The 25,000-nt window shown below is 43.1% G+C and overlaps 1 protein-coding gene across 1 annotated transcript in view; it reads right to left on the bottom strand.

Moving 5' to 3' along the window:
- Grp170 (hypoxia up-regulated Grp170 co-chaperone protein) overlaps positions 1-25,000 on the bottom strand; it is a 27,426-nt gene that overhangs the window by 2,096 nt on the left and 330 nt on the right. The window contains exons 2-19 of the mRNA XM_086549240.1: positions 20,562-20,704; positions 20,203-20,468; positions 19,615-19,789; positions 19,223-19,431; positions 18,785-18,971; positions 18,514-18,663; positions 18,110-18,307; positions 15,922-16,109; positions 15,482-15,581; positions 15,150-15,300; positions 12,078-12,325; positions 11,915-12,018; positions 11,246-11,461; positions 10,430-10,490; positions 2,620-2,745; positions 1,817-1,924; positions 1,489-1,696; positions 1,003-1,122 (exon numbers count right to left, since the gene is read on the bottom strand). Of these exons, the coding sequence (XP_086405366.1) occupies positions 1,003-1,122; positions 1,489-1,696; positions 1,817-1,924; positions 2,620-2,745; positions 10,430-10,490; positions 11,246-11,461; positions 11,915-12,018; positions 12,078-12,325; positions 15,150-15,300; positions 15,482-15,581; positions 15,922-16,109; positions 18,110-18,307; positions 18,514-18,663; positions 18,785-18,971; positions 19,223-19,431; positions 19,615-19,789; positions 20,203-20,468; positions 20,562-20,696 (2,950 nt within the window). The 5' untranslated portion in view covers positions 20,697-20,704. The remainder of the gene's footprint in view (positions 1-1,002; positions 1,123-1,488; positions 1,697-1,816; positions 1,925-2,619; positions 2,746-10,429; positions 10,491-11,245; positions 11,462-11,914; positions 12,019-12,077; positions 12,326-15,149; positions 15,301-15,481; positions 15,582-15,921; positions 16,110-18,109; positions 18,308-18,513; positions 18,664-18,784; positions 18,972-19,222; positions 19,432-19,614; positions 19,790-20,202; positions 20,469-20,561; positions 20,705-25,000) is intronic.

Below are 25,000 nucleotides of genomic sequence, written 5' to 3'. Positions count from 1 at the left end.
GGTCAAATGTATATATATCTTTAAAAATAATGCTAATTAAAACTGAAAGACAAAAAGCTGAGCTAAAAAGGAAGAAAAAAAAAATTAAATCCTTGAAAAGTGATTACATAGAATCAAAATAAAAGGAATGAACTATCAAGGTCAACTGTACGTATGAAGTAGCAGTTCAACACAAGGCTGCCTCTGTCGCAACCACCTGACTGTTCCTCTGACATTTTGCAGTCATCCAAAGCTGCACTTCTCCCAACACACCTGATGCCAGCAGGGTGGGTGAACAGCATGTGGATGAGAATAATGACTAAGGCGGATGACAGATACGACCACGTGGGGTTTGGGGGAGTCATCCATGAGGGTCGGGGGAGAGCTGGAGGAACAAGAGTGGAGTTCGAGATACAGCAGTTGAGCGCAGCCCTAACAATTCTATCTGACTGTTCCGACTTCCTGCACTACTGTTTTGCATACATCATAATCTGTATGTCTTTATATAAGCAGCAACTAAATGTTTGGAAAGGATGAGTGGTCAAACTAAGAAAGTGTAAGTGAAAAGAAGAGAGAAGGGAGAGAATGGGAAAAAGGCAGAAAGAATCAGAAAGAGAAAGAAAGGCATATTAATTTTTTTTTCTCAGAAGACTGTTGCATTGCTTATGATCAAGTGGAAGACTGTTTAAAAGACTGAGCTGTTACAGTTTGTGATATAGCAAGTGGACAAACATTTAATCTGACAATTAGTATTCTCTTATTTGGACTCTACTTCCACTCTGCCACATCTATGGTGCTCACTCCCCCAAACTCAAGGACCTCAAGATTACTTCATCATTGAGGGTGGAAAGATTCTGTTCCTTTTTCAAGCCCTTTCCACTCCAAAGGGAGAAGAAAAAAAAATTGATGAAAAGGTAATAAAATTTTTAAGTCCTCATTTTTCATGAACCTAAAACAGGAAGGGCTATGATGAACTCTTTAGTTATAAACAAAGATGGTGAATATTTGTGCAAACTGACTCACCCTCTTCATTTTCTATGTCTACATCTTTTTTCCTTCTGTCTTCCTCACTATTATTTTCTTCTGATTCCTCTTCAAAGACATAGGAAGACTCTTCATTCTGCTCTATCTTAGGCTCTTCCTCTGTGGGGGGGGAGGGCGAAATTATGTCAAGTGATTTCCTCTCTCTTTCTCCATAGTTGTCTCCAAAACCACAACGGTAAAATTATCTAAATGTTTGAAGGAACAAGTCTAAAATGTAACTTTAATGAAATAAAAAATTGACCATGGGATCTCAGGCACTAGGCACCACAGCTGTTAGACAAGCTCCATACTACTTTTTTATTCTGTGAATCTACTGGTAATTATGCTAGAATTAATTTAAAACATGCTCCTTGCAACTTTTACAGGTAAGCTTCCCCACAAGAGAAAAGTGTACTCTGCTCTAAAAAACATTTTCCCCTTTCTACCTCAGCAGAAAAACAAGAGGAACAACTGGCAAGAACTCACCTGTTACAATTTTCTCACTTTTATCTTTTTCCTCTGTCTCTGATTTTGTTTCCCCTCCACTTTTATTTTTTGCACTCTTTGAGTTGTCGGTGTTATTCTTCTTCTTGCTTCCTTCCTTGGCCTCCTTCTCTGCCTTTGCCTTGGCCTCTGCTGCTTCCTTATCCTTTTTGGCTTTTGTGATCTTGGCTTTGTTCACAAGATACTTGATCTGTGTAGAGAAAATAATAAAAATATAATCACTGCCTATATCCATTCCTTATCATAACAACAGGGCATGATTATGACCACATGTTGCATCATTGCCACACACTTAGTGAACTAATCCCACCTCACGATCCAGAGCTCCAAGCTTCTCCCCAACATCATTCAGCTTCAACTTGGGATCATCGGACAGTGACTGCGCCTGCTGTTGCTCCTCTTTGTCCTCTAGCCATTTCTGGGGATATGAGAAAAAAATCATTCAACTAATCAAGATGATTTAAATGTCTTGATCATTTTCAATGCATCCGCCTGCCTCTTACACTCCATTTTAATTTTTTTGGCTACCCTAGGCATGTCATAAGGTAAAGACTTAAAATTTATTCATTTAAACTTTTTCTATTTTCTTTGTCTCATGTATTAAATAAAATAAGATATTTAGAGAGTTAACTGAGGGTTAAATTTTCCTTTAGGGGGGACAATTCTGTAACCTCAGTTTCACACTATACTAATAATCAGTCATACCCATAAAGGATACACCAAAAATGTATGAGTAAATGTGTCTTTAAGTCTATACAGGTATCTATGTGAATCCAGAACAGAGGAGGGTGGATACACCATTATGACTATCAAATGAGACTTCCTGGTATTACTCACAAAAGCTCACTCTGGTATATATCTAAGGCTTAATGAAGATGCCATGGCACTGTCCCTAATAAATAGTTTTGACTTTACTATTGTTTCAAAGTGTATATTATTACATCCGCCACAGTTTACTTACAGTGGGTAATACTACCTTGGATTTACTGATATGTAACAGTAAAATATCCATTACTCTGGATCCTAAGCTTACCAGATTGGCAAGGCACAATGTCTACTTAAAGAAATACTTTCAACAATTATGAAAAAAACAAAAAAAACTAAGTAACAAACCTGGGTATCCACAATGAGTTTATCCATTGTGTCAATCTCCACATCAGTGAAAAATTGCTGCTCTGAGGATGCGACTCTGGCCCGCTGCACAAACTCAGACGACTTGTTCATCATGTCCATCAGGGCCTGGGAAGAGAGTGGCAGACCAATGGTCAGACTGGAGCCAGAAATGCACGTGTAACTTTGGAGTTAATGCATTCTCGGGGAGGGCTCAAACTCCTCTTCATTTTCTCTTCTCTATCTATCTCCTCTTCATTTTCTCTTCTCTATCTATCTCCTCTTCATTTTCTCTTCTCTATCTATCTCCTCTTCATTTTCTCTTCTCTATCTATCTCCTCTTCATTTTCTCTTCTCTATCTATCTCCTCTTCATTTTCTCTTCTCTATCTATCTCCTCTCACTTTCTTTCTTCTCTTCTCTTCTCAATCAATCTATCTCTCACTTTCTATCTTATCTTCTCTTCTCTATCTATCTCCTCTTCATTTTCTCTTCTCTATCTATCTCCTCTTCATTTTCTCTTCTCTATCTATCTCCTCTTCATTTTCTCTTCTCTATCTATCTCCTCTTCTTTTTCTCTTCTCTCTCTCTCTTCTCTATCTCTCCTCTTCATTTCTCTTCTCTATCTATCTCCTCTTCATATTCTCTTCTCTATCTATCTCTCTTCTTTTCTCTTCTCAATCTCTCTTCTCTCTCATCTCTACCTCTATCTCTTTCTAGTACCTAACTCACTCACTCTTTTTTAGCCTCCCTCCCTCTCTCTTTTTTAGCCTCCCTCCCTCTCTCTTTTTTCTCTCTAATCCTCCTCTCTCTTTCCTCTCTCTCTCTTCTTCTCCTCTCCCTTCCTCTCTCTCTTCTTTCTTCTCCCTCTATCTCTTTCTTATCTCTCCCTTCCTCTCTCTCTCTTTTAGCCTCTCTCTCTCTCTATCTATCTCTCTCTCTTCTCTCTTCTCTTTCTCTCCCTCCTCTCTCTCTTTTAGCCTTCCTCTCTTCCTCTCTTTTTAGCCTCTCTCCTCTTTAGCCTGCCTCTCTCTCTTTAGCTCTCCTCTTAGGGGCCTCTTCTCTCTCTATCTTCTTAGCCTCTCTCTCTCTCTCTCTCTCTCAGCCTCTCTCTCAGCCTCTCTCTCTCTCAGCCTCTCTCTCTCTTAGCCTCTCTCTCTCTTAGCCTCTCTCTCTCTTAGCCTCTCTCTCTCTTAGCCTCTCTCTCTCTTAGCCTCTCTCTCTCTTAGCCTCTCTCTCTCTTAGCCTCTCTCTCTCTTAGCCTCTCTCTCTCTTAGCCTCTCTCTCTCTTAGCCTCTCTCTCTCTTAGCTTAGCCTCTCTTATATTTAGGCTCGCTCTCTCTTAGCCTCTCTCTCTCTTAGCTCTCTCTCCTCTTAGTCTCTCCTTTAGCCTCTCCTCTTCTTAGGGCCTATCTTCTCTCCTTTGCCTCTTCTCTTAGCCTCTCTCTCTCTTAGCCTCTCGCCTCTCTCTCTTAGCCTCTCTCTCTCTTAGCCTCTCTCTCTCTCTCTAGCCTCTCTCTCTCTTAGCCTCTCTCTCTCTTAGCCTCTCTCTCTCTTAGCCTCTCTCTCTCTTAGCCTCTCTCTCTCTCTCTCTCTTAGCCTCTCTCTCTCTCTCTCTCTTAGCCTCTCTTCTTAGCTCTCTCCTCTGTTGCCTCCTCTCTCTCTTAGCCTCTCTCTCTCTTAGCCTCTCTCTCTCTTAGCCTCTCTCTCTCTTAGCCTCTCTCTCTCTCTCTCTCTCTCTCTCTCTCTCTCTCTCTCTCTCTCTCTCTCTCTCTCTCTCTCTCTCTCTTAGCCTCTCTCTCTCTCTCTCTCTTAGCCTCTCTCTCTCTCTCTCTCTTAGCCTCTCTCTCTCTCTCTCTCTTAGCCTCTCTCTCTCTCTCTCTCTCTCTCTCTCTCTCTCTTCTCTCTCTTAAGGCCTCTCTCTCTCTTTAGCCTCTCTCTAACAGCAAAGCCTCTCTCTCTCTTATAGTCCTACACTCTCTCTTAGCCTCTCTCGATATTCTGGATCCTCTCTCTCTCAGATTAGCCTGCTTCTCTTAGCCTCTCTCTCTCTCTCCATACCAACTACATAGCCATCATACTCTTCTCTCTCTCTCTCTTCGCCTCTCTAGACTCTCTAGCTACTATCAAATCCTTGTTAGGCCTCTCTCTTCTTCTCTTCTCTTAGCTTCTCTCTCTCGTCTCTCTCTTAGCCTCTTCTCTCTTCTCTACTCTCTTAGGCCTCTCTGACTTCTCATCTCTTCTTGTAGCCTCTCTCTCTCTTCTCTCTCTTAGCCAGTCTCTGGCTGCTCTGTCTCTCTTTGAAGGCTTATAGTCTACATCTCTCTCTCTTAGCTCTCTCGCTCTCTCTCTGCTCTTAGCCTTCTCTCTCTCTCTTGGAAGGTCTCATTAGACCCATCTCTCTCTTCTCTCTACTCATAGCCTAGCTTCACTCCTCTCTCTCTCTTCAGCTCTTCTCACTCCTCTCTCCCTCTCTTAAGCCTCTTTCTCTCTATATGACTCTACATCTACTGTTGGCCTCTCTCATTAGCCTTATCTCTCTCTCTCTCTGCTCTCTTAGCCTCTCTACTCTCCTTCTCTCTCTCTCTTGTAGCCTCTCTCTCTCTCGCTCATCTCTTCGTCTCTTCTCTTTGCTCACTCAGCCTCTCTCATCTTCTCTCTCTCGCTCTTAGCCTATCCTCTTCTCTTTCTCTCTCTCTTAGCCTGCGCTCTCTTCTCTTATCTCTCTCTCTTAGCCTCTTCTTAGCCCTCTCTCTCTGAGGACTAGATCGCCTCTCTCTCTCTCTCTCTATTAGCCTCTCTCTCTCCTGCATCTCTCTCTTCTCAGCGCCCCCCCCGCGCCTCTCTCTCTCTCTCTCCCTCTCTCTCTCTCCTCTCTCTCTCTCTCTCTCTCTCTCTCTCCCTTTCTTAGCCTCTCTCTCTCTCTCTCTCTCTCTCTCTCTCTCTCTCTCTCTCTCTCTCTCTCTCTCTCTCTCTCTCTCTCTCTCTCTCTCTCTCTCTCTCTCTCTCAGCCTCTGCCCCTTTTATGTTTTCTTGCTTTTGCTCTGTCCATTTCTTAGGGGAGTCCCCTTAAAGGACACAATTTCCAAGGCTCAGACTTCTTGGGCTTGCTTGGCCATCACTTGGCAAACTGCATTTGGTGTTCTGTCTGGATGCTGGCATTTTTTGGAAGGGTCGAGGGTAAGTGTCAGATGAAAGAGGAGGAGGAGGGGGAGAAGGGAGAAGGATGGAGGAGGAGGAGGAGGAGGAGAAGGATGGAGGAGGAGGAGGATGGAGGAGGAGAAGGAGGAGGAGGGAGGAGGAGGAGGAGGAGAAGGAGGAGACGTGATGGAGGAGGAGGAGGAGGAGATGGAGGGATTAAGGGTAGGAGGAGGGAGGATGAGGAGAGATGGAGGAGGAGGAGGGAGGAGGAGAATGGTGTAGGAGGAGGAGGAGAAGGATGGAGGATGGAGGAGGCGGGGAGGAGGGAGGGGAGGGGAGGCGAGGGGGGGAGGAGGAGGATGGAGGATAAGTGAGAACGGATGGTTAGGATACTGAGGAGGAGGAAGGAGAAGGATGGGACGGAATGGATCAGGATGGAGGAGGCGGAGAAGGATGGAGGATGGAGGCGGGAAGGAGGAGGTGGAGGAGGCGGAGGGAGGAGGGGAAGGCGAAGGAGGAGGGAGGAGGAGGAGACGGCGGGAGGAGGAGGAGGAGATGGATGGAAGGAGGCCGAAGGAAAATTGAGGATGAGGCGGAGGTGGAGCGGCTGGGGCGGAGGAGAAGGCAAGGAGGGAGGATTAGGCGTGCGGAGGAAGGCGGAAGGATAGGCTGTCGGAGAGTGGAGGCGGAGGAGGAGCAGGATGGCGGAGTGAGGATGGAGGATGGAGGAAATAGGAGGGAGGAGTGCGGCAGAAAAGGATGAGCAGGAGGAGGAGGAGTTGAGAAAGGATGGAGGAGAGGGAGGAGGGGGCGGCCGAGGAGGCGGAGGAGCGCAAGAAATGAAGGAGGAGTGAGGCGATGAGGCGAAGGATGGAGGAGGAGGAGGAGGAGGAGGAGGAGGAGAGAAGGATGGAGGAGGAGGAAGGAGGAGGAGAAGGGATGTGAGGAGGCGGAGAGTGAGAAGGATGGAGGAGGGAGTCGGAGGGGAGGGAGGAGAGAGGATGAAGGAGGAGGATGGCCAGGAGGAGGAGACAGGATGGGAGGAGGCGTGGGGAGGAGGAGAACGTCATGGCGGAGGGATGAGGGGAGGAGGAGGAGGAGACGGATGGCAGGAGGAGGCGGCGGGAGGGGCGAAAGGATGGAGGCGCCGGATGGAGGAAGAGGGACTGGAGGAGGCGGGAGATGGAGGGAGGAGGCGGCAATGGAGCAGGATGGAGGAGGAGGAGGAGGAGGAGGAGGAGGAGGAGTCTGAGAAGGATGGAGGAGGAGGCCGGAGGGAGTCGAAGGTGGAGGGAGAAGGGGAGGATGAGAAGGATGGGAGGGGGCTGCGGCGGAGGAGAAGGAGGAGGCGGCGTGCGGCGTAGAGAGGAAGGATGGAGGAGGAGGAGGAGGGGAGAAGGATGGAGCGAGGAGGAGGAGGAGGAGGAAGTATGGAGGAGGAGGCGGCTGAGAGGAAGGGATGGAGAAGAGGAGGAGGAGGAGGCAGAAGGATGGCGGAGGAGCGGAAGGAGGAGGATATGGATGGAGGATGAGGAGGAGGGAGGAGGAAAGTCTGGAGTAGAGAGGAGGAGGAGAGAGAAGGAATAGAAGAGGAGGAGGAGGAGGAGAAGGCAGGAGGAGGAGGCGGAGGATGAGCAGGGAGGAGGAGGAAGGAGGCGGAGGGAGGAGGAGGAGGACGGAAGGATGGAGGAGGTGATAAGGATGGAGGGAGGAGGGAGAGGATGGCGGAGGAGGAGAAGGAGGCGGCGGATGAGAAGGATGGTAGGAGGTGGAGACGGATGGAGGCGGCGGGGAAGGATGGAGCGAGGAGGAGAAGGATGGAGCGTAGGCGGAGGAAGGAGGATGGAGGAGGAGCGAGGCGGAGGGAAGGTATGGCGAGAGGAGTGGAGGCGGAGGAGCAAGGAGGGAGGAGGAGGCGATGGAGGTAGGAGGAGTAGGAGGAGAAGTGAGGCGGAGGAGGATGGAAGGGGAAGGAGAGGAGGAGGAGGAGAAGGATGGAGAAAGGAGGAGGAGGATGGAGAAAGGAGGAGGAGGAGGAGGTATGAGAGGCGGATGCGGGGAGTGAGGCGGGAGGAGAAGTAATGGGAGGAGGATGGAGGAGGAGGGCGTAGGAGGATGGAGGATGGGGAGGAGGACGGGGAGAAGGATGGGAGGAGGATGAGGAGGAGGAGAAGGATGGAGGAGGCGGAGGAGGCGGAGAAAAAGATGTAGGAGGAGGATGGAGGAGGAGAAGGATGGAGGAGGAGGAGAGGAGGAGGGGCGGAGATGGTATATGGAGGAGGAGGAGGGATGGTTATATGGAGGTGGAGGAGGAGGAAGGAGATAGGCTTATGGCAGTAGGCGGAGGAGGAGGAGGTGGAGGAGGAGGAGGAGACCGGTTTATGGAGGAGGAGGGTGGAGGCAGGAGGAGGAGGAGGAGCTGGTTTTTTTGAGGTGAAGGAGGAGGAGGAGGAGGAGGGCGCGATGGTTTATGGAGAAGGAAGGAGGAGGAGGAGGAGGAGGAGAAAGATGGTTTATGGAGGAGGAGGGAGGAGATAGGGACGGCTGAGGAGGAGGAGGGAGATGGTTTATGGAGGAGGAGGAGGAGGAGGAGGAGGAGGAGGAGAGGAGGAGGAGGAGGAGGAGGAGATGGTTTATGGAGGAGGAGGAGGAGGAGGAGAAGGTTTATGGAGGAGGAGATGGTTTATGGAGGAGGAGATGGTTTATGGAGGAGGAGATGGTTTATGGAGGAGGAGGAGGAGGAGGAGGAGGAGGAGGAGATGGTTTATGGAGGAGGAGGAGGAGGAGGAGGAGGAGGAGGAGGAGATGGTTTATGGAGGAGGAGGAGGAGGAGGAGGAGGAGGAGATGGTTTATGGAGGAGGAGGAGGAGGAGGAGGAGGAGATGGTGGAGGAGGAGGAGGAGGAGGAGGAGGAGGAGGAGGAGGGGGAGGGAGGAGGAGGAGGAGGAGGAGGAGGAGGGGGGGGGAGGAGGAGGAGGAGGAGAATGGTTTAAAGGAGGAGGGAGGGGAGGAGGAGGAGGGGAGATGGTTTAAGGAGGTGGAGGCGGAGGAGGAGGCGGAGGAGGAGGTTTAGGCGGAGGAGAGAGGAGGAGGAGGGAGTAGGAGTTGGTTGAGGAGGAGGAGGAGGGGGAGGGGGGGGAGGAGGAGGAGATGGTTTAAGGAGGAGGAGGAGGAGGAGGAGGAGATGGTTTAAGGAGGAGGAGGAGGAGGAGGAGGAGATGGTTTAAGGAGGAGGAGGAGGAGGAGGAGGAGATGGTTTATGGAGGAGGAGGAGGAGGAGGAGATGGTTTATGGAGGAGGAGGAGGAGGAGGAGATGGTTTATGGAGGAGGAGGAGGAGGAGGAGATGGTTTATGGAGGTGGTGGTGATGGTGGTGATAAGATAAAATAATGGAGGAGAAGGAGGAATAGGAGGAGAGGAAAAAGAAAGTGAAGAGCAGGAAGATGACAATGTCAAAATACTTCTGTCAATGGCAAGACAGACAAAATTACCTTAGCATAATGACTGCTATTTTTATTGTACCTGTTTTTCCACTTTATAGACACAATAATGTGAGACAGTCATTTTCTGTTATCCTGTAAACTCAAACCCTTTATTCTTTTATCACTTTTAGTAAAAAAAAATACTTCCTAACCAGACTGCCTAAACAATAACCAACTCTCGTTGTCAGTCAACATTAGCAGAGCAATCACAAAAACAGATTAAAACCCTTATTTTACCAAAGGCAAGATATACAAGAAAGCATGACAAAGAAAGGAATAGAAGAAAAAAAGCAGGACTTGTGTAGTGTAACTTTTGCCCTTAATAAAAAAGTGATCAGTAGGTTACCAGTTCAACGGAAAGTGTAGAATAGCCAAATGAGAAGGAATAACGGTAATCATCCAAGAAGTGAACAAGCTAGAAAAGAAGTGAAAAGCAAATAGGAAAAGAGAGGTTATTCCTAAGTGGTGAGCATGTCTGATGATCCTTCCTGTGCTATACTGCTCCATTGTAATAATTTCCCTCTTCTCTTTGTAAATAATTGCAAAATTTACTACTTAATGGTATGATAGCATTTCTCAAAAGAACATTTTGCAATGGCTTTAACTATTTAGTGATATGGGATATGAAAACTATATAAATTGAATAGCTTTTTATTTTTCTTTATAGTCAAAATATTTACATACTGCTTATATCTTCATATCAAATTTACTAAAAATATATGTACATCTAAATGAAGAGCAACATTTTTACAACTATGTTCATATTTACAGCAATCATACTTGAACCTTGTCTAGCACAGGAAGGAATCAAGGAAAGAACAAAAAGAGGGTAGGGAAAAATGACTATCTTTCATTCCTTTGATTTCGGATAATGCGATTACGCAATTTTGCATCCATGGGGGGTTTGCGGTTCGTTCGCCAAGCTGAGGGATCAACAGCCCTTACGTTCCTCCCAAGAACTCTGCCTTTGCCCTTGAGGTACTCTACAAAAGGGGACAAGCAAGACCAGAGGCGTGTCTGCAGTGCATAGAAGCGGGTGAAAAGGTTATCGCGGCCACCCTTTTCTCTGGCCTCATGTGAACGTGTGTGCAAGTCTATCTTTAACTTTTGGTCCCAATAATGCACAAGGCCTAAACAGAGTGCACAGATTAGCAAGAGAGATAAATATATCAAAATTGTTTGGTTTCTTGCCTGGATAGCTTCTGGCCTGTTGAGGGTGGTCTTCAAACACCCCACGGCTGCTTTGATTTGGCTTCGAACAGCTTAGGAAATGCTCCTTTCAGTTCTTGGGTTTTCCTCCTCCGCTTCTTCCTCCCTTCCTTCCTCTTCCCCCTTCTTCCCCCTTCTTCCCTCTTCTTCCCCCGTCTTTCCTCTTGCCTCCTTACCCGTTAGGAAACCAGAAAGCCTCACACATCAATACCCTTTCATTCATAGATTCCACTCATGCAAGTGAGTGTAGCAAAAAAGAAATTTCTTTAAATATAAAAAATGACCACATCATATGACATTCATCATCAATCTATAGTGAGTGTTGCCTTCTTTTTTCTAATAAAAACGGCCTTTGCCTCCCCCCGCCCCTCTTCCCCCCCCTTCTTCCTTCCCCCCTTCTATTTCTTTTTTTTTCTTTTTTTTTTTTATTTCTTTTTTTTTTTTTTTTTCTTCCTTTCTTTTCCCTTGTTTTTCGCCATCCTTTTTCTCGCTTTTTTTTTTTTTCTTTTTTTCCCACCTTTTTTTATTTTTTTCTTTTCTCTTTTCCTTCCCATTACCACCCCCCAAATCCTCTCCCCCCCCCCCCCCCCCACCCCTAAAGTATAATCCCTGCCCCCACAATCCCCACTATCAAAACCCCTAATACTTCTCCAATCACCTCCAACAATTACAATAACGAACTTAGTTTGGCCCTTCCTCTTCTTTTTCTTCCCTTACTTCCTTTCCCTCCTTTTTCTACCTCCTCCCCCGCATTGCTTCCAAAGAAATGAACATTCCCTCAGGCCACACACAAGCCCCTAAATCTCTACATTCTCATGGTAAGCCCTTTCTATCTGAGAAGCACCTACCGTAGAGCACAGTTCCCTTATAGCAGTCCTCTGGTCATCTGTGGAGGCCTGCTCATAATCTTCCTGGTAGAGCTTGTCCTGTGCATCCAAGATGTAGCTCTCCAGATTGTTACGTGCAGCTTCCCTCTCATGGCGTGCGCGTTCGGCTGTATTTATGTCCTCCAGCCTTTGAGAGTTTTTGGTAAGATTTCAAAAATACTAACAGATACAGAAATCAATTTAAAGCTACAGGAAATATCATACAAAAAATGATTTGATAAAATAACATTATAAAGTTAAATAAACACACAGGAATAAGCCTTTCCATATCCTACATATGCTTGGAAAATTAATTAATCTCTTTTCTAGACTAGAGCACTTCATTGCTTGTGTTGCATTTATTTCCGTTAAACATTTCCGCTAACTAAAATTCCTTTAACAAAAACATGGAACAAGGGACAATAAGGGACCCTCCCACCCAAAAAAAAACGAATCCATACCCCCCCAGCTATGCTGAAGGGGGGTAGTTTTACCCCCACTCCGCCCCACAGCACCCCAGTTGTCGCTTATCCCCGAAAAGCCACCTCCACACCCTCCACCACGATCCCTTTTTTCTTTTTCTCCCTTGGAGCGCGGCCACCTTTGCTCTTCCTCGGGGTTCATGTCGTGGGATATCGTGGACGGAAAAGCGGTGATGGTCATGTTTAGCTCTTCCTTGACTGTAATCTGCTTTGGCTTCAGTTCCTTCTTCGCTTCACTATACCCCCTGCCCCCCCTCTGTCTCCCACTCCCCTCCAACTCACAGTCTCTCCCTCTTTCTTCTTGTCTGTGCTTGGGATTTCTCTTCTTCCTCTTTTCTTCCTCTTCTTCTCATCATCCTCCTTCTCTTTCTTGTCTGTCTTTTGGTCATCTTTCTTGTCTTCCTTGTTCTCTTTCTTTGCCTCGCCCTCCTGCTCTTTCTTCTCTGCGTTGTCTTCTTCTGTCTTGTTTTCTTTGCCCTCTGCATCTTCATTCTCCTCCTTTTCTCCATCTTCCCTTTCTTGTTCTGTTCCTGACAAAGATAGTAAAATAATGATAAGATACATGATTTGTCATATCACAAGTAAATGGATGTTGGATCTCAAACCTAAAAACTATTCAAGATTACTTTCAATTGGTTTTCCACCAGTAGAAAGTAAAAAAACAAACTTCTTTAGTAACAATACATCTGGAATCTTTACTTTCCTACTTTATATTCTTAGTCCTGGACACTCCTCTCCTTAACCCTTAATTTAACGACAGATGATGTGATATCACATCAAGTGCTGGCTGTGCTTCCAGCAAAGGACGTGATATCATGCCATGGCTTTTTGCATGGCTGGTGATCATGCATGTGGCTGCAGCTTGAAAGGGTGAATAGCTCAAGGTATTAGGCCTGTAAATTTCAAAATAAAAATAAATACAAAATATACACTAAGGGGGGGGGGGGGGGGCGGGGGGGGGGGGGGGGGGGGGAGGGGAATGGTCCAGGCGGAATCAAAACCACCGCAGCATTATCAGGTTCACGGGTTGAGGATTACATAAGAAAAAAACTCTCTTTTCTGCTCTAAATCAATCCACACAATAGATTCAGTTATATTTTTGGTATCTATGGGTAGGAGTCTACAGGATTATAAAGATTGTAATCATTTTCTGGCTTTCTGTTCTATGTTGGTACAAATTCTTTATTTAAGCAAGACCAAATTTAATTATGTCAACCCTCCACTGCAAAATGCATTAACCCATTGCGTACGGGTGTCATGACATACATGACGTAGGAGCTTTGGCCTGACGACGGGCGTCATGACGTACACGACGTTCGGGGATTTTGGATCACTGTGCTATTTTATTTTGCTATGAAAAAGGAATGAGTGATGATGGCTACTACAGTCCTAATTACTATAATTACCGTAATATCGTGCAAGCTTAACGTCCAAAACCTAGATGGCACCACTTTTTTCTAGCACCAGCAGGTGAGAGAGCCTTGAATGGCACCCCATCCACGGTCTCTAGCATGCACTGTCTCTATAGAGCGATGGCACACATAAGTTGATGAAACCCAATTGCTCTAATAGTACCGCAGACGACAATACGATGAAGGATGTGCAGCAGGACAGAACGAGGAAGAGGAAGGTTGACTCAATCCATACCCAGTGTCCTTTAAAAATGTGCTCCCATCCCCCACTACCCCGGCCCCCCCCCCAGATACCCCCCCCCGTCCCCCCCCCCCCCCCCCCCCCCCCCCACCCCCCCCCTACCCCCCACAACTCACCCCCCCCCCCCCCGCCCCCCTCCCCCACCTCCCCCCCCCACCCGCGTGCCAATATGGATGTCTTTCACTGTGGCACTCACAGTCACAAGCACAGGTTTCATTCCTCTTCCCTACCTCTTCTTGTTATCTTTATTGTAGGTGGTTATATGTTTCGTTATTCGTTCATGACAGCACAAACATATCGAAAAAACTAAAGTTGCCTTTTGTCCTTTTTCCCATAAAACAGCAATACTTTTATCACTTGGATTTATCGAGTATAAAGAATGAATAATGAGCTAATATGGATAACATACTACAATTTTAGTCAACTGCAGCACTGATAGAGCCTGTCATACGGCACATATAAGTCTCTAAACTCAATAAAACACACAAAAGAATAAAACACAAAAACCGCTCTAGTTTTACAATGAATGACTGAAAGAGATTTGGATGCTTCAAATTATATTGCTTCAAGTGGTCTCTCTCTAAAATAAAACCTATCCTGGAGGCTGGGCAAGCAAATTTATCTCCGTCTGCAATGGGTTAATTTCAACTAATTCAAAATTCAAGAAAAGGTATAAAAAAAAATCTACATCCTTCTATCTCACTACACTAGATAGAAACCTTACTACACAATACAAAAACACAGAAAAGGATACAATGATAATTTCTTCTTTTGGAAATTTACCATCTAAAAAAAACAAAACAAGGAAGATGGAAAACCAGTTTCAGCTGACATCAGGTCTCCAGTTCAAAAAGATAGTCTAATTTACTGCCAATGTGTGAACCATTCATTTTAACTCGTGTATCCAAAACCCATGCCCACCACTCGTACATTTTGGATACAAGAGGCAATGCTGGTGGTTCACATAATGTTAATGCTGAGTGGTGATTTTGGCAGTGTAGGAGACTGCACAATTATTAAAACTACTTTTTAGGAAAATATCTCCTTAACATTATATACAGCATACCCATAACACAACACAATTACCAAGGAAATGAATTTGAAAAACCTTCAAAGTGTATAGATGAAATAGTTTGCGAAACCAGAGCTACCTCTTCATTCCCAGTGCAAAATCATAGCAACCCTCAAAGAAGTCAGGATTCTTTTGCCCTTTGAATGTCAAATCTATTGATATATCCTAAAAACTTACTAATATATCTACAGTTATATGTAAAGAATACAGTTTGTACATTTCGGTGTATGTCTGTACATACATAAACACATACTTTATTCATATGTACATATGTATGTCTGTGCATGTTTTTATTTATATTCCCCTTGTTAACCACTAACGACGGATGACATCACGTTCACGTCATGACTTGGCTGATCTTCCTGCCAAATGACATGAATGTCTTGTCATGGCTTTGTCTGGCCACCTCACTGGGTGATCGGGGCATAATGGCTGGCCACTGCTTCAGTGTATGAATGACCCATGGCCTTAGGCCCATGCATTCCAAAATATCCCATTGAAATGTCCAGGCACAGCCAAAACTGCTCCGTCATCAATAGGTTGATATGAAAAAATTAATCAATACTTTGGTTGTTAAAACCATCATGCCTCCAAGTCTCCTGACTTCCCTGCCATGCCATACCCCTCACCTGAAAAGAGCTTACTGATGGTGCTACCAAGTTTTGAGAGCGTTGACTCCTCCTCCTTGGGCTTGTCCTCCTCTACCAGCACGCTCTTCTCAAATACAGCTTCCATCATGCTCAGAGTCAGCACTCCTGAGTCATCCATGTTGAAATGGGCCTGGAATATGAGCAACAGCCAGTTAATTAAAAGTGGCCCTTGAAGTTATTTTAAAACAAAATAAACCATGTACTATATTCTTTACTTGGGCAGCCATGGAATACTGCAGGAAGTTTTCCAAAAATGATCTTTGAATATACAACCTAAATCCAACAAAGTACATCGCATCATGTCTAAATACCTTAATGCCCTTGGGCTCACTGCCCTCCTGTTGGTGCTTCTGGAAAGCGGAGGTCACTCCTGAGACTTGTACACGGGAGATGTTCTCTGCATGAGCGTACCTGTAATGAAGATACACCCTTGCTTCAGTATATATATGACTCTTAGGGACTATCATTTAAATAAAATTATATGCAACCATTCATGCATACACTAGTGAAAGTTCTCCTTACGAAAACAACCATCGCTATAGCACTATAATATACTGTGTATTTTCTTTTAAAAATCCCTTGTTAATTAAAATAATGAGCAATGCAGACTTAATATGAAAATAGGAAAAAGAATGTCAGGCAAGAATCTCCATGTACCTTTATAATTTTTCATGAAAGCGTGTCTACTCAAAAATGAAGAAAAAAAAAAAAAAAAAAAAAAAAAAAAAAAAAAAAAAAAAAAAAAACTTACTTGAGCTCCTCTTTGGAGAGGTGTGATAGATCCCCATAGTTGACATAGAAGTTGAAGTCTGCTGTGTGCTTGTTGAAGGTCATGACCTTCTTCTGCGGGTAGTTGTTGCCAAACGCAAAGAGGGAACGCTTGACCACCTTAGTAGAGGTGGAGCCATCGTCGCTCTCCACCTGGCGCTCAAAGTCCACCTGAACCAGACACAAGTGGGGATCAGTGGAATGTTGAATGTTAGGTCATCACACTTAAGTGCCTAACATAGAGAAAATAAAAGAGTATATATCTTCTCTGAGAATCACAATTAGCCTCCAAAAAGGTCCTCATCTAAGATAAAGAGCATGGGTGTCCAGTATTGATTCAGTTATACTTATTTGAAATACATATATAAAAGAGGGAAAGGGACAAAATCCACTTTTTTCCTCTTTTTATCATTATAAAAACATTTTTAATAAATATGAAACTTCTTGAATGTTCAGGCAGCAAAATTTTGAATCATTACAAGAACAAAACCCCAACTTGCCATAATTACAAGATAAACCACAACACTGTGCTTGATTCAAGGATCCACAAAACAAGACTGCATGCTTTAAATATGTGCCACCTCACTTCAGCAGTGCTTATGTCTGAATAGACAAGGTTACGAAAAGTTATCTCAACCCTCACTAGCATAAAAATGAACCTTTTTTTTATCCAAGCTTTCACTGTGTCACTGCATATGTTGGTACTATTCCTACTTGAAATAAGCAAATTTCATGCAGTAAAACATAACTGAAGTTCATTTTAACATGCATCCTCCCCCTTGTCTGTCTGTCCAGCTGTGTCTGTGTCTATCTCTCTCCCCCCTTCTTGTATATTTCCTTTTAATTTCAAAGACATGCTATCATGGATTGTTTGCTGTGGAATTTACCATTTCCAAATATGAAGGTAGAAACAAAATAAACATACAGGAAAAAAATAATTTGAATTCCCTTCTTTTTTTTCTTTAATATATATTCTAAAACTAGACTTGGTAAAGAGTAAAGCATATTTACAGATATCTAGACATCTAAACACTGCTTTACTATCTATCTACCTAACAATTATTTATAAGGCTAGCAATAACATCTAAATTCCATTATCTAAATGTAAAATATTATATGCATGTAATTGAAACTACCATTTTGCTTCTCTATATTTCCCTCACTTGGGTTTTCCAATAAAATTTTACTTTCCACTTCCATTTACATTTGCAGCTCAATGTCTTAAAAAATTTTCATTCCTATGGTAAATCAAGCAACAAATCATCCCAACACCTGATAAAATAAAAGCAAACTCCACACATTAACCCAAAGGAGGATTCCTCTCTCACCAAACGCAAAAACTGCTTAAGGATTCCTTGAAAGAAGCCTCCTTTCTCTTTCTCTCTCAACGTGTAATCATACTTGGCATGTATCTACATTTCAGGAAAAATGCAACTCCTTGAGACAGACAGGCACAAAGGGAAGAGATTCAATAATTGAACAACAAAGCCAAATGCAAAAAATGTTGAGCTTCCTCTAACCTGATTGATGCTAATTTGAGGGGCTATCCTTAATTTTTAAAAAGACATTTTTTATCAATTTTAAAGCAAACTCTAGATCTAGAAAATCTACTTTGGGCTATTAACCCTTTCCCAACGGGGCACGCGCTACGCGAAAACCCCTATGCCGGGCCATTGCAATATTGCATTGGAATCGTCACACTGGCATGACGCCCCGGCATCAGGAATTTAGCTGTGTCACACGAGTGTGACGCACCGTCGTCATAGGGTTAAGGAAATTAATTAAATTACTGAAATTAGGTATTCATGGAACCAATATTCTGGAAAAACTTGACATCAACTAGGATAAAAATAAATGGATGGTGGAGGTCTTCACTACTAACTCTTTGCTTTACTATGTTGCTGGACCTCAACATTTTTTTCCTTTGGCCCAATTAAATTCTTTATTTCAAATGTATATCAGGATCATATATGTTTAATCATCCCAAACTCATGAGAAGAAAATAAAGGGAGCTACATGTACACAGATAAGACACAATAAACACTACAAGTAAATGAAAGGAAAGTGAATACAAGGAAGATATCATTTAGGTACTCAGCAGCATCAATATAGCTGCTGCCACTTGCTCAATAAACCTGCAGGAAAACTTGTATTTGCAGCCAACTTCTTACCTCAATAGGGAAGACAACAGCTTCTTTAACGTGGAACTTCTTGACCTTGAATCCCTGACCCAGGTCGGCTGCACGATAGACTGCCCCCATTGCAGCTGCCTCGTCAGCATTGATGTTTTTGCCAAGCTCTCGCCCCCAAACTCCTAGCAGGATGGACTGGACCTTTGGTATTCTGGTTGCACCTCCAACAATGATGAACTATGGGGAGAAAGTATTGGAAAAATATATGCACGTCTTACAGAACCATAAAGACTACTACTAAAACTAAAACAAAATCATGATTGATTATCCTTGAGTCTTTTTTACTTTTTATCTCATAACATTTCAAGAATTTGCCAAGCCTAACTATATTACAACTAGCCAGAAATCCACCACAAAAAGGATATATGAAAGCTCTTGCTCACCTGATCAATGGCCGAGATGTCCATGGCAGCAGAAATCAAAGCTGCATCAACTGGTGCTTGAACCCTGTCAAACAATTCTGTGCACAGCCCCTCGAATTGTTCTCGATTTACGTGTAGCCTGAAGTCTTCTTCATCCAGAAGTCCTTCTATCTGTAATTTCAAAAGCATAAATTACAATTACTCCTCAAAACAAATAAATATAGCACATATGAGGTTTATTAACCCAATGAGAGAGGAACTACTCTCATTTTCCTACAACAAAGTCACTGACCTGACTCAGATGCTCCGTATTTGCCGACAGGACTTTCTTTAGCCTGCCAGCTTCCTTCATGAGCTTGGCCAGTGCACGGGGAGATTCCAAAACATTGTTTGATGTCTTCTTTACTTCGTTGAATTTATTAGCCAAATAATCCCGAAGGCGCATTTGAAACTCTAATCCGCCTAATGTACGATCATATCTGAAATTTCACAGTTAACTATGAAACTTGACAAAGATAATCTAAATGTTATAAGTATCTGAAGGAAGGAGGGTGGGGGGGGGGGGAGTTGAAAAAAAAAAACTTGTTCAATTATACTCCCACTATTTAAAGTATCACCATTAATCAAGTTATGGATTTTGAAGATCTTTATCTTCCATCTACAAGAGAGACAGCATCCAAATTCCCACAAAATACAAAAATATAAACAATCACATTTTGCTATAACTTACCCTAACCCTAATACAGTGACTTGTGGATTTGTTTCTGTGTATCCTCTGTCCTTTGTCTTGACTGTCTGGTAAGAGACAATGGTTGCTGTAGTTGAGGAGGCTCCCATGTCATAGAAGAGGATATTTTGGGCTGTGGCATTTACCTCCTTTCGTCTGAACATGCCGTAGTTCAGGGCAACGGCTGCGTTGGTCGACATAAGTGACAGAACCTAAATAAGAGGAAAGATCAGTAAAGTAAGTGACAGAACCTGAATAAATGTAAAGCCATTTTTCATCATCTAGACACCTGTAATGCTAGGAAATTCTGCCTCATTTGCACAATGCCAAGTGATGATAGATATTGCATCAGTTAAGATCAAAACTGACTGAGGGAATCAAATTAAAGCTTCTACCTTCAGGCCAGCCAGCTCAGCTGCAGTCAGCATGGCTCTGCGCTCAGCCTGGTTGAAGAAGGGAGGAACTGTGATCACGCAGTCCTTTATCCTTTGCTCGGTGTGGGACATTGCCATGTCCTTGGCATAGGCTAACATTTGAGCTATCAACTCCTCCACTGTGTAAGTTGTGTCACTGTTTGGAAAAAGTCACAATGTAATTTTCATAACAAATGAAAAAATATATACAACTTCTAGGGTACAGATATTTCATAACCATCAAATTTGTAACTGGTAATTTGGGATCATTGCTAGTCAAGACTTCTGGATACATCCATTTCAGGATATTTCTAATAACAAAAGACAATCTTTCAGGAAGTTTACTTTGTATACTAATATTACTGACACAAATTTCTAGGCCTTGAATTTCTTGCCATAAGTGGAATTGGCTGCTACAAACAAATTACTTCCAGAATATTCTTATAACTTTTCTATATCAAAAAGCTTTAAAGTAAAAGCAACAATAATCATTAACTCTAATATGTCTTTAAATAAATGTGAACTGGTCTTTACTCCCTACTCTTGCCATTTAACCAAAGTAATACTTACTCAATATGTCTGAATACAACAGTTCCTCTCTCGGGATCGGCTTCAATGTTATAATAGGGGAACCGCTTTTTGTACAGTTCCACAATAGGATTGTCTATTTTCTTTCCCAGCAAGTCCAGAAGGTAGAAGTAGTTATTTGCTGGGAAGCGAATACCTGTTGTTAAGGCATCCTCTCCTAAGGTTCGCTCTCCATTTCGGAAGGACAAGGCTCCTGGAGTCTTCCTCTTGGACTCTTTGTTCAGGACAATCTCCATAGGAACGCCCGGCTGAAAGAGCAACAGCAGATCTTCATTTCATCTGTTCACGTAAAGTTCTTTTCTCCTCATATTTCCAAATGAGATAAGTCAAAAGCCACTTACCGCTACAACAGCAACCTTTATCCACTCTGACCCAAAGTCAATGCTCATGATGGTGACGCCGCTGGAGCTTCCTACAATACCTAATAACACTAGAAGGGACAAGCCCATCGTCCATCGTATGTCAGGCACCATCATTCTTGTGTCTGCAATAGATTTTTTCATGAGGGAAACCTTCTTGCAGGAGAAAAAAAGTTATACTGGTTCATTAATCTTGAGCATTATCATAGAAGGAAAAATACAGGCACATTCACTCAGTTAACAATGTAAAAAAGAATTTTCCAAAGGTTATATTGTAATCAGTACAACATCCAGTAATGATTACTGCCAAGTTCATTGCCAAATTTGCCAGATAATGTAACTGCTGAGGTAATGAGAATACATAATTTTAAAACATAATGTGTTCAGTTATTTAGGGGGAGGTTTAATGTAGATCAAAATAACATTTACAAACATTTAATTTTCAAGTGTATTTTCTATATAACAATTTAAATAAAGTTTAGATTGGTCTTGACATCATGTCGCACATGTGCATGAATACAAGAGATATGAAAAGCTGCACCTCAATATAGAAAAACAGCAGGTGTATGTATGTGTGAACAGAGGTGCAAAATGTCAACTCATGACTTTCTCTCATTTTGACATGGCATGCAAGTTCAATTCTTGAATAAGGCACCATCATTTATTTTAATAAGTCTTATATACTTTTCATGTATAATTTAAACCTATTGGGGGCTCCTTAAAAACATCTCTGGATTAAATACATTTGAGTGGGTGTATCACCCCTAATTTTTAGCATAAATAGCCTAATAGGATCGGTTTTCCCCTTTTACTCTGTTTGGTATATCTCAGGCCTTCCCTTGATATTGAAGGCAAATTTGTCAACATACAGTGGAAGCTCACACTAAAACCTTCAAACACTTATAGGATAGTGTATTGGGTATCCAAATACTGGTATAATCAACATTATAAATTAGCTAAAATACAGAGAAAGAAAAATGACTACTATCTGCTGATAAACTTCAAAATATAACCTGACGAACTACATATACAAAAATGTAATTTTGGGTTGAGACCAATGATATCACTGATTCAGAACGCTGAATAAATGATAGTGAAAATATGTGGAGAGGGAGAGAGGGAGAGAGGGAGAGAGGGAGAGAGGGAGAGAAAGAGAAAGGGAAAGGGAAAGAGAGAAAGAAAGAGAGAAAGAGAAAGAGAAAGAGAAAAAGAGAGAAAGAGAGAGAGAGAGAGAGAGAGAGAGAGAGAGAGAGAGAGAGAGAGAGAGAGAGAGAGAGAGAGAGAGAGAGAGAGAGAGAGAGAGAGAGAGAGAGAGAGAGAGAGAGAGAGAGAGAGAGAGAAGAGAGGAGAGAGGAGAGAGAGAGAGAGAGAGAGAGAGAAAGAGAGAGAGAGAGGAAGAGAGAGAGAGAGAGAGAAAGAGAGAGAGAGAGAGAAAAGAGAGAGAGAGAGAAAGAGAGAGAGAGAGAGAGAGAAGAGAGAGAAAAGAGAGAGAGAGAGGAGAGAGAGAGAGAGAGAGAGAGAGAGAGAGAGAGAGAGAGAGAGAGAGAGAGAGAGAGAGAGAGAGAGAGAGAGAGAGAGAGAGAGAGAGAGAGGAGAAAAAAGAGAGAGAGAGAAAAAGAGAGAGAGAGAAAAAAGAGAGAGAGAGAAAAAGAGAGAGAGAGAGAGGAGAAAAAAGAGAGAGAGAGAGAGAGAAAAAGAGAGAGAGGAAGAGAAGAAAGAAGAAAGAGAAGAAGAAAAAAAGAGAGAGAGAAGAAAAAAGAAGAGAGAAGAAAAAAGAGAGAGAGAAAAAAGAAAGAGAGAGAAAAAAGAAAGAAGAAAGAGAAGAAAAAAAGAGAAGAAGAAGAAAAGAAAGAAAGAAAGAAAGAGAGAGAAGAGAAAAAAGAGAGAGAAGAGAGAAAAGAGAGAGAGAGAGAGAGAGAGAGAAGAGAGAGAAGAGAGAAAGAGAGAGAGAGAGAGATAGAAAGAGAGAGAGAGAGAGAGAGAGAGAGAGAAAGAGAGAGAGAGAGAGAGAGAGAGAGAGAGAGAGAGAGAGAGAAGAGGGGAAAGAGAGAGAGAGAAGAAAGAAAGAAAGAAGAAGAAAGAAGAGAAGAGAGAAAGAAAGAGAGAAAGAGGAAGAAAGAGAGAAGAGAGAGAGAAAGAGAGAAGAGAGAGAGAGAGAGAGAGAGAGAGAGAGAGAGAGAGAGAGAGAGAGAGAGAGAGAGAGAGAGAGAGAGAGAGAGGAGAGAGAGAGAGAGAGAGAGAGAGAGAGAGAGAGAGAAGGAGAGCAAGAGAGAGAAAGAGAGAAAGAGAGAGAGAGAGAGAGAAGAGAGAAGAGAGAGGAGAGAGAGAGAGAGGAGAGAGAGAGAGAGAGAGAGAGAGAGAGAGAGAGAGAGAGAGAGAGAGAGAGAGAGAGAGAGAGAGAGAGAGAGAGGGAAAGAGAGGGAAAGAGAGAAAAAGAAGGATAGGAGGGAAAGAGAGGGAAAGAGAGGGAAAGAGAGGGAAAGAGAGGGAAAGAGAGGGAAGGATACTGGAAAACGAGTGACTGCAACGTCCCACATGCATCAGCTGCACTTGCATGCCCCTTATTGTATTTTTACAGCATTATTAAATCATCTGCTATCTACATCCTCTGTACTAATGGCAATGTGTACATGCCAAGTCTCAACATGAAATAATTGCTCCTGAGCTTCGTAGGGTGGAAGGCAATGATAATGAGAGCAACAAATAGGCCTAATAAATTCATTAACCCGTTGCCGACGGGGAATAGATTTGCTTACACAGGCTCCAGGATGAGTTTTATTTCTGATCGAGGCAGCTTCTGCAACATATGATTTTTTCCACTGCCTTTTAGTCACTCATTGTAGAGCTAGAGACATTTTTGTGTTTTGTTTTTTTTGTGTGTTTTACTGTTTTTAGAAATTTATATCTGTCATATCACAGGCTCCATCAATTCTGCAGTTGACTAAAATTGTAGTTCAGGGTCCATATCAACTCATTTTTTTTCTTTATACTCAATGTGATAGAAGTATTACTATTTTAGGGGGGGGGGGGCAAAAAGCAACTTTATTTTTACGTATTTCTGTGCTGTCACAAACAAACACGAAACTTATAACCATCCAAAATGAAGAGGTAGGGAAGAAGAAGGAAACTTGTGCTTTTGACAGTGAGTGCCACAATAAAAGGCATCCCTACTGGCACAGGGGCACATTGTAGGCACTGGGCATGGTATAAGTCACCTTCCTCCTCTCATTCTGCCTGCACATCTTTCATCTGCGGTACTTTAGAGCAAGAGGTCGGCAACTTGCGATGTGCCATCCCTCTATAGAGATAGTGCTTGCTAGAGACCGTAGATGGGTGCCATTCAAGGCTCTCTCTCCTGCTGGTGCTAGAAGAAAGTGGTGCTATCTAGGTTTTGGAAGTGAGTTGAAACCCATTTTGCTTATTCCCACCGGCACTGTTCCGTCTTTGCATGGCTGCAATGCCTGGGCTCTCAAACGCATAGGCCTAAATCAATTATGCAATTGACGGCGAATGCCGGCACCCAGCACTATGCATATTACATAATAGCCGTCTGTGGACAGCGCCTGGCGGTATCGGGTTAAGAGACAAACAAAATTTTAGATGGCAGGAAAAACTCAGACAATACACTCAATAGTCCCATACATATAATCGTTAACAGATTAAAGATCTTTTTATTCCCGGTGAGACAGAAAATTTTGATTCAAATTTGTACAGGACTGACCATAGACACTAACCTCTTTATTCATGTATCTGTTAATTCTCGATAGTGTAACGGGATGTTGAAAAGGGTGCCTGCATTACTCGCGTGCCTCATTCCAACAGAGGTCAACAAACCTCCACCATTTAAAGTATGGCAATAAAGAGCTTGTAGACCTCACTGCCAATTAATCATCAAACAAGTATTAATTTTTTTTTATCTATCTTGCCAGTTTATACACAGTGGAGCTTAGTTGACCTTTGCCAGATCATGAAGCAGAGAGGTCAGAGCATCACTTATGGTCCTATTCTGAGCAATTACCAAAACCGCATGTTAAATGTTAAAACAAATAAAAATATCTTCTAATAAGCTTGTGTAATCATAATAAATGTTGAGCACATGTCAATCTGCAAAGCCACACAGGAAAGAGTGCTGGCAAGTTAATGTTGGCATGCAACAACTTCCAGTCTGGTACTATGTAAGCCCTCAAAATAAAGATCAAAGACAGAGTTGAATGGGTCTCATGCAACAATTTCTATCGAGAAAAAGGATAGAAAATATCTATTATAAATTTCTATTAACCTCAGACCGCTTAATTTCCATTCATAACAGGGCTTTTGCCCCAAGCGTAATTATCTTTTTTTTCTCTCTTCCTCTCCTCTTCCAACAGCTGATACCAGACTGGAGTTTCTTTCCCAGTTTTGTGCATTCCCCTGTGTCCTCC

Source organism: Penaeus japonicus, unplaced genomic scaffold (genome assembly GCF_977035675.1).
Source record: "Penaeus japonicus unplaced genomic scaffold, GWHDUDI00000001_assembly GWHDUDI00000022, whole genome shotgun sequence".
In the NCBI taxonomy this organism is placed as follows: domain Eukaryota; kingdom Metazoa; phylum Arthropoda; class Malacostraca; order Decapoda; family Penaeidae; genus Penaeus; species Penaeus japonicus.
This window is presented reverse-complemented; position numbering and strand designations above follow the sequence as displayed.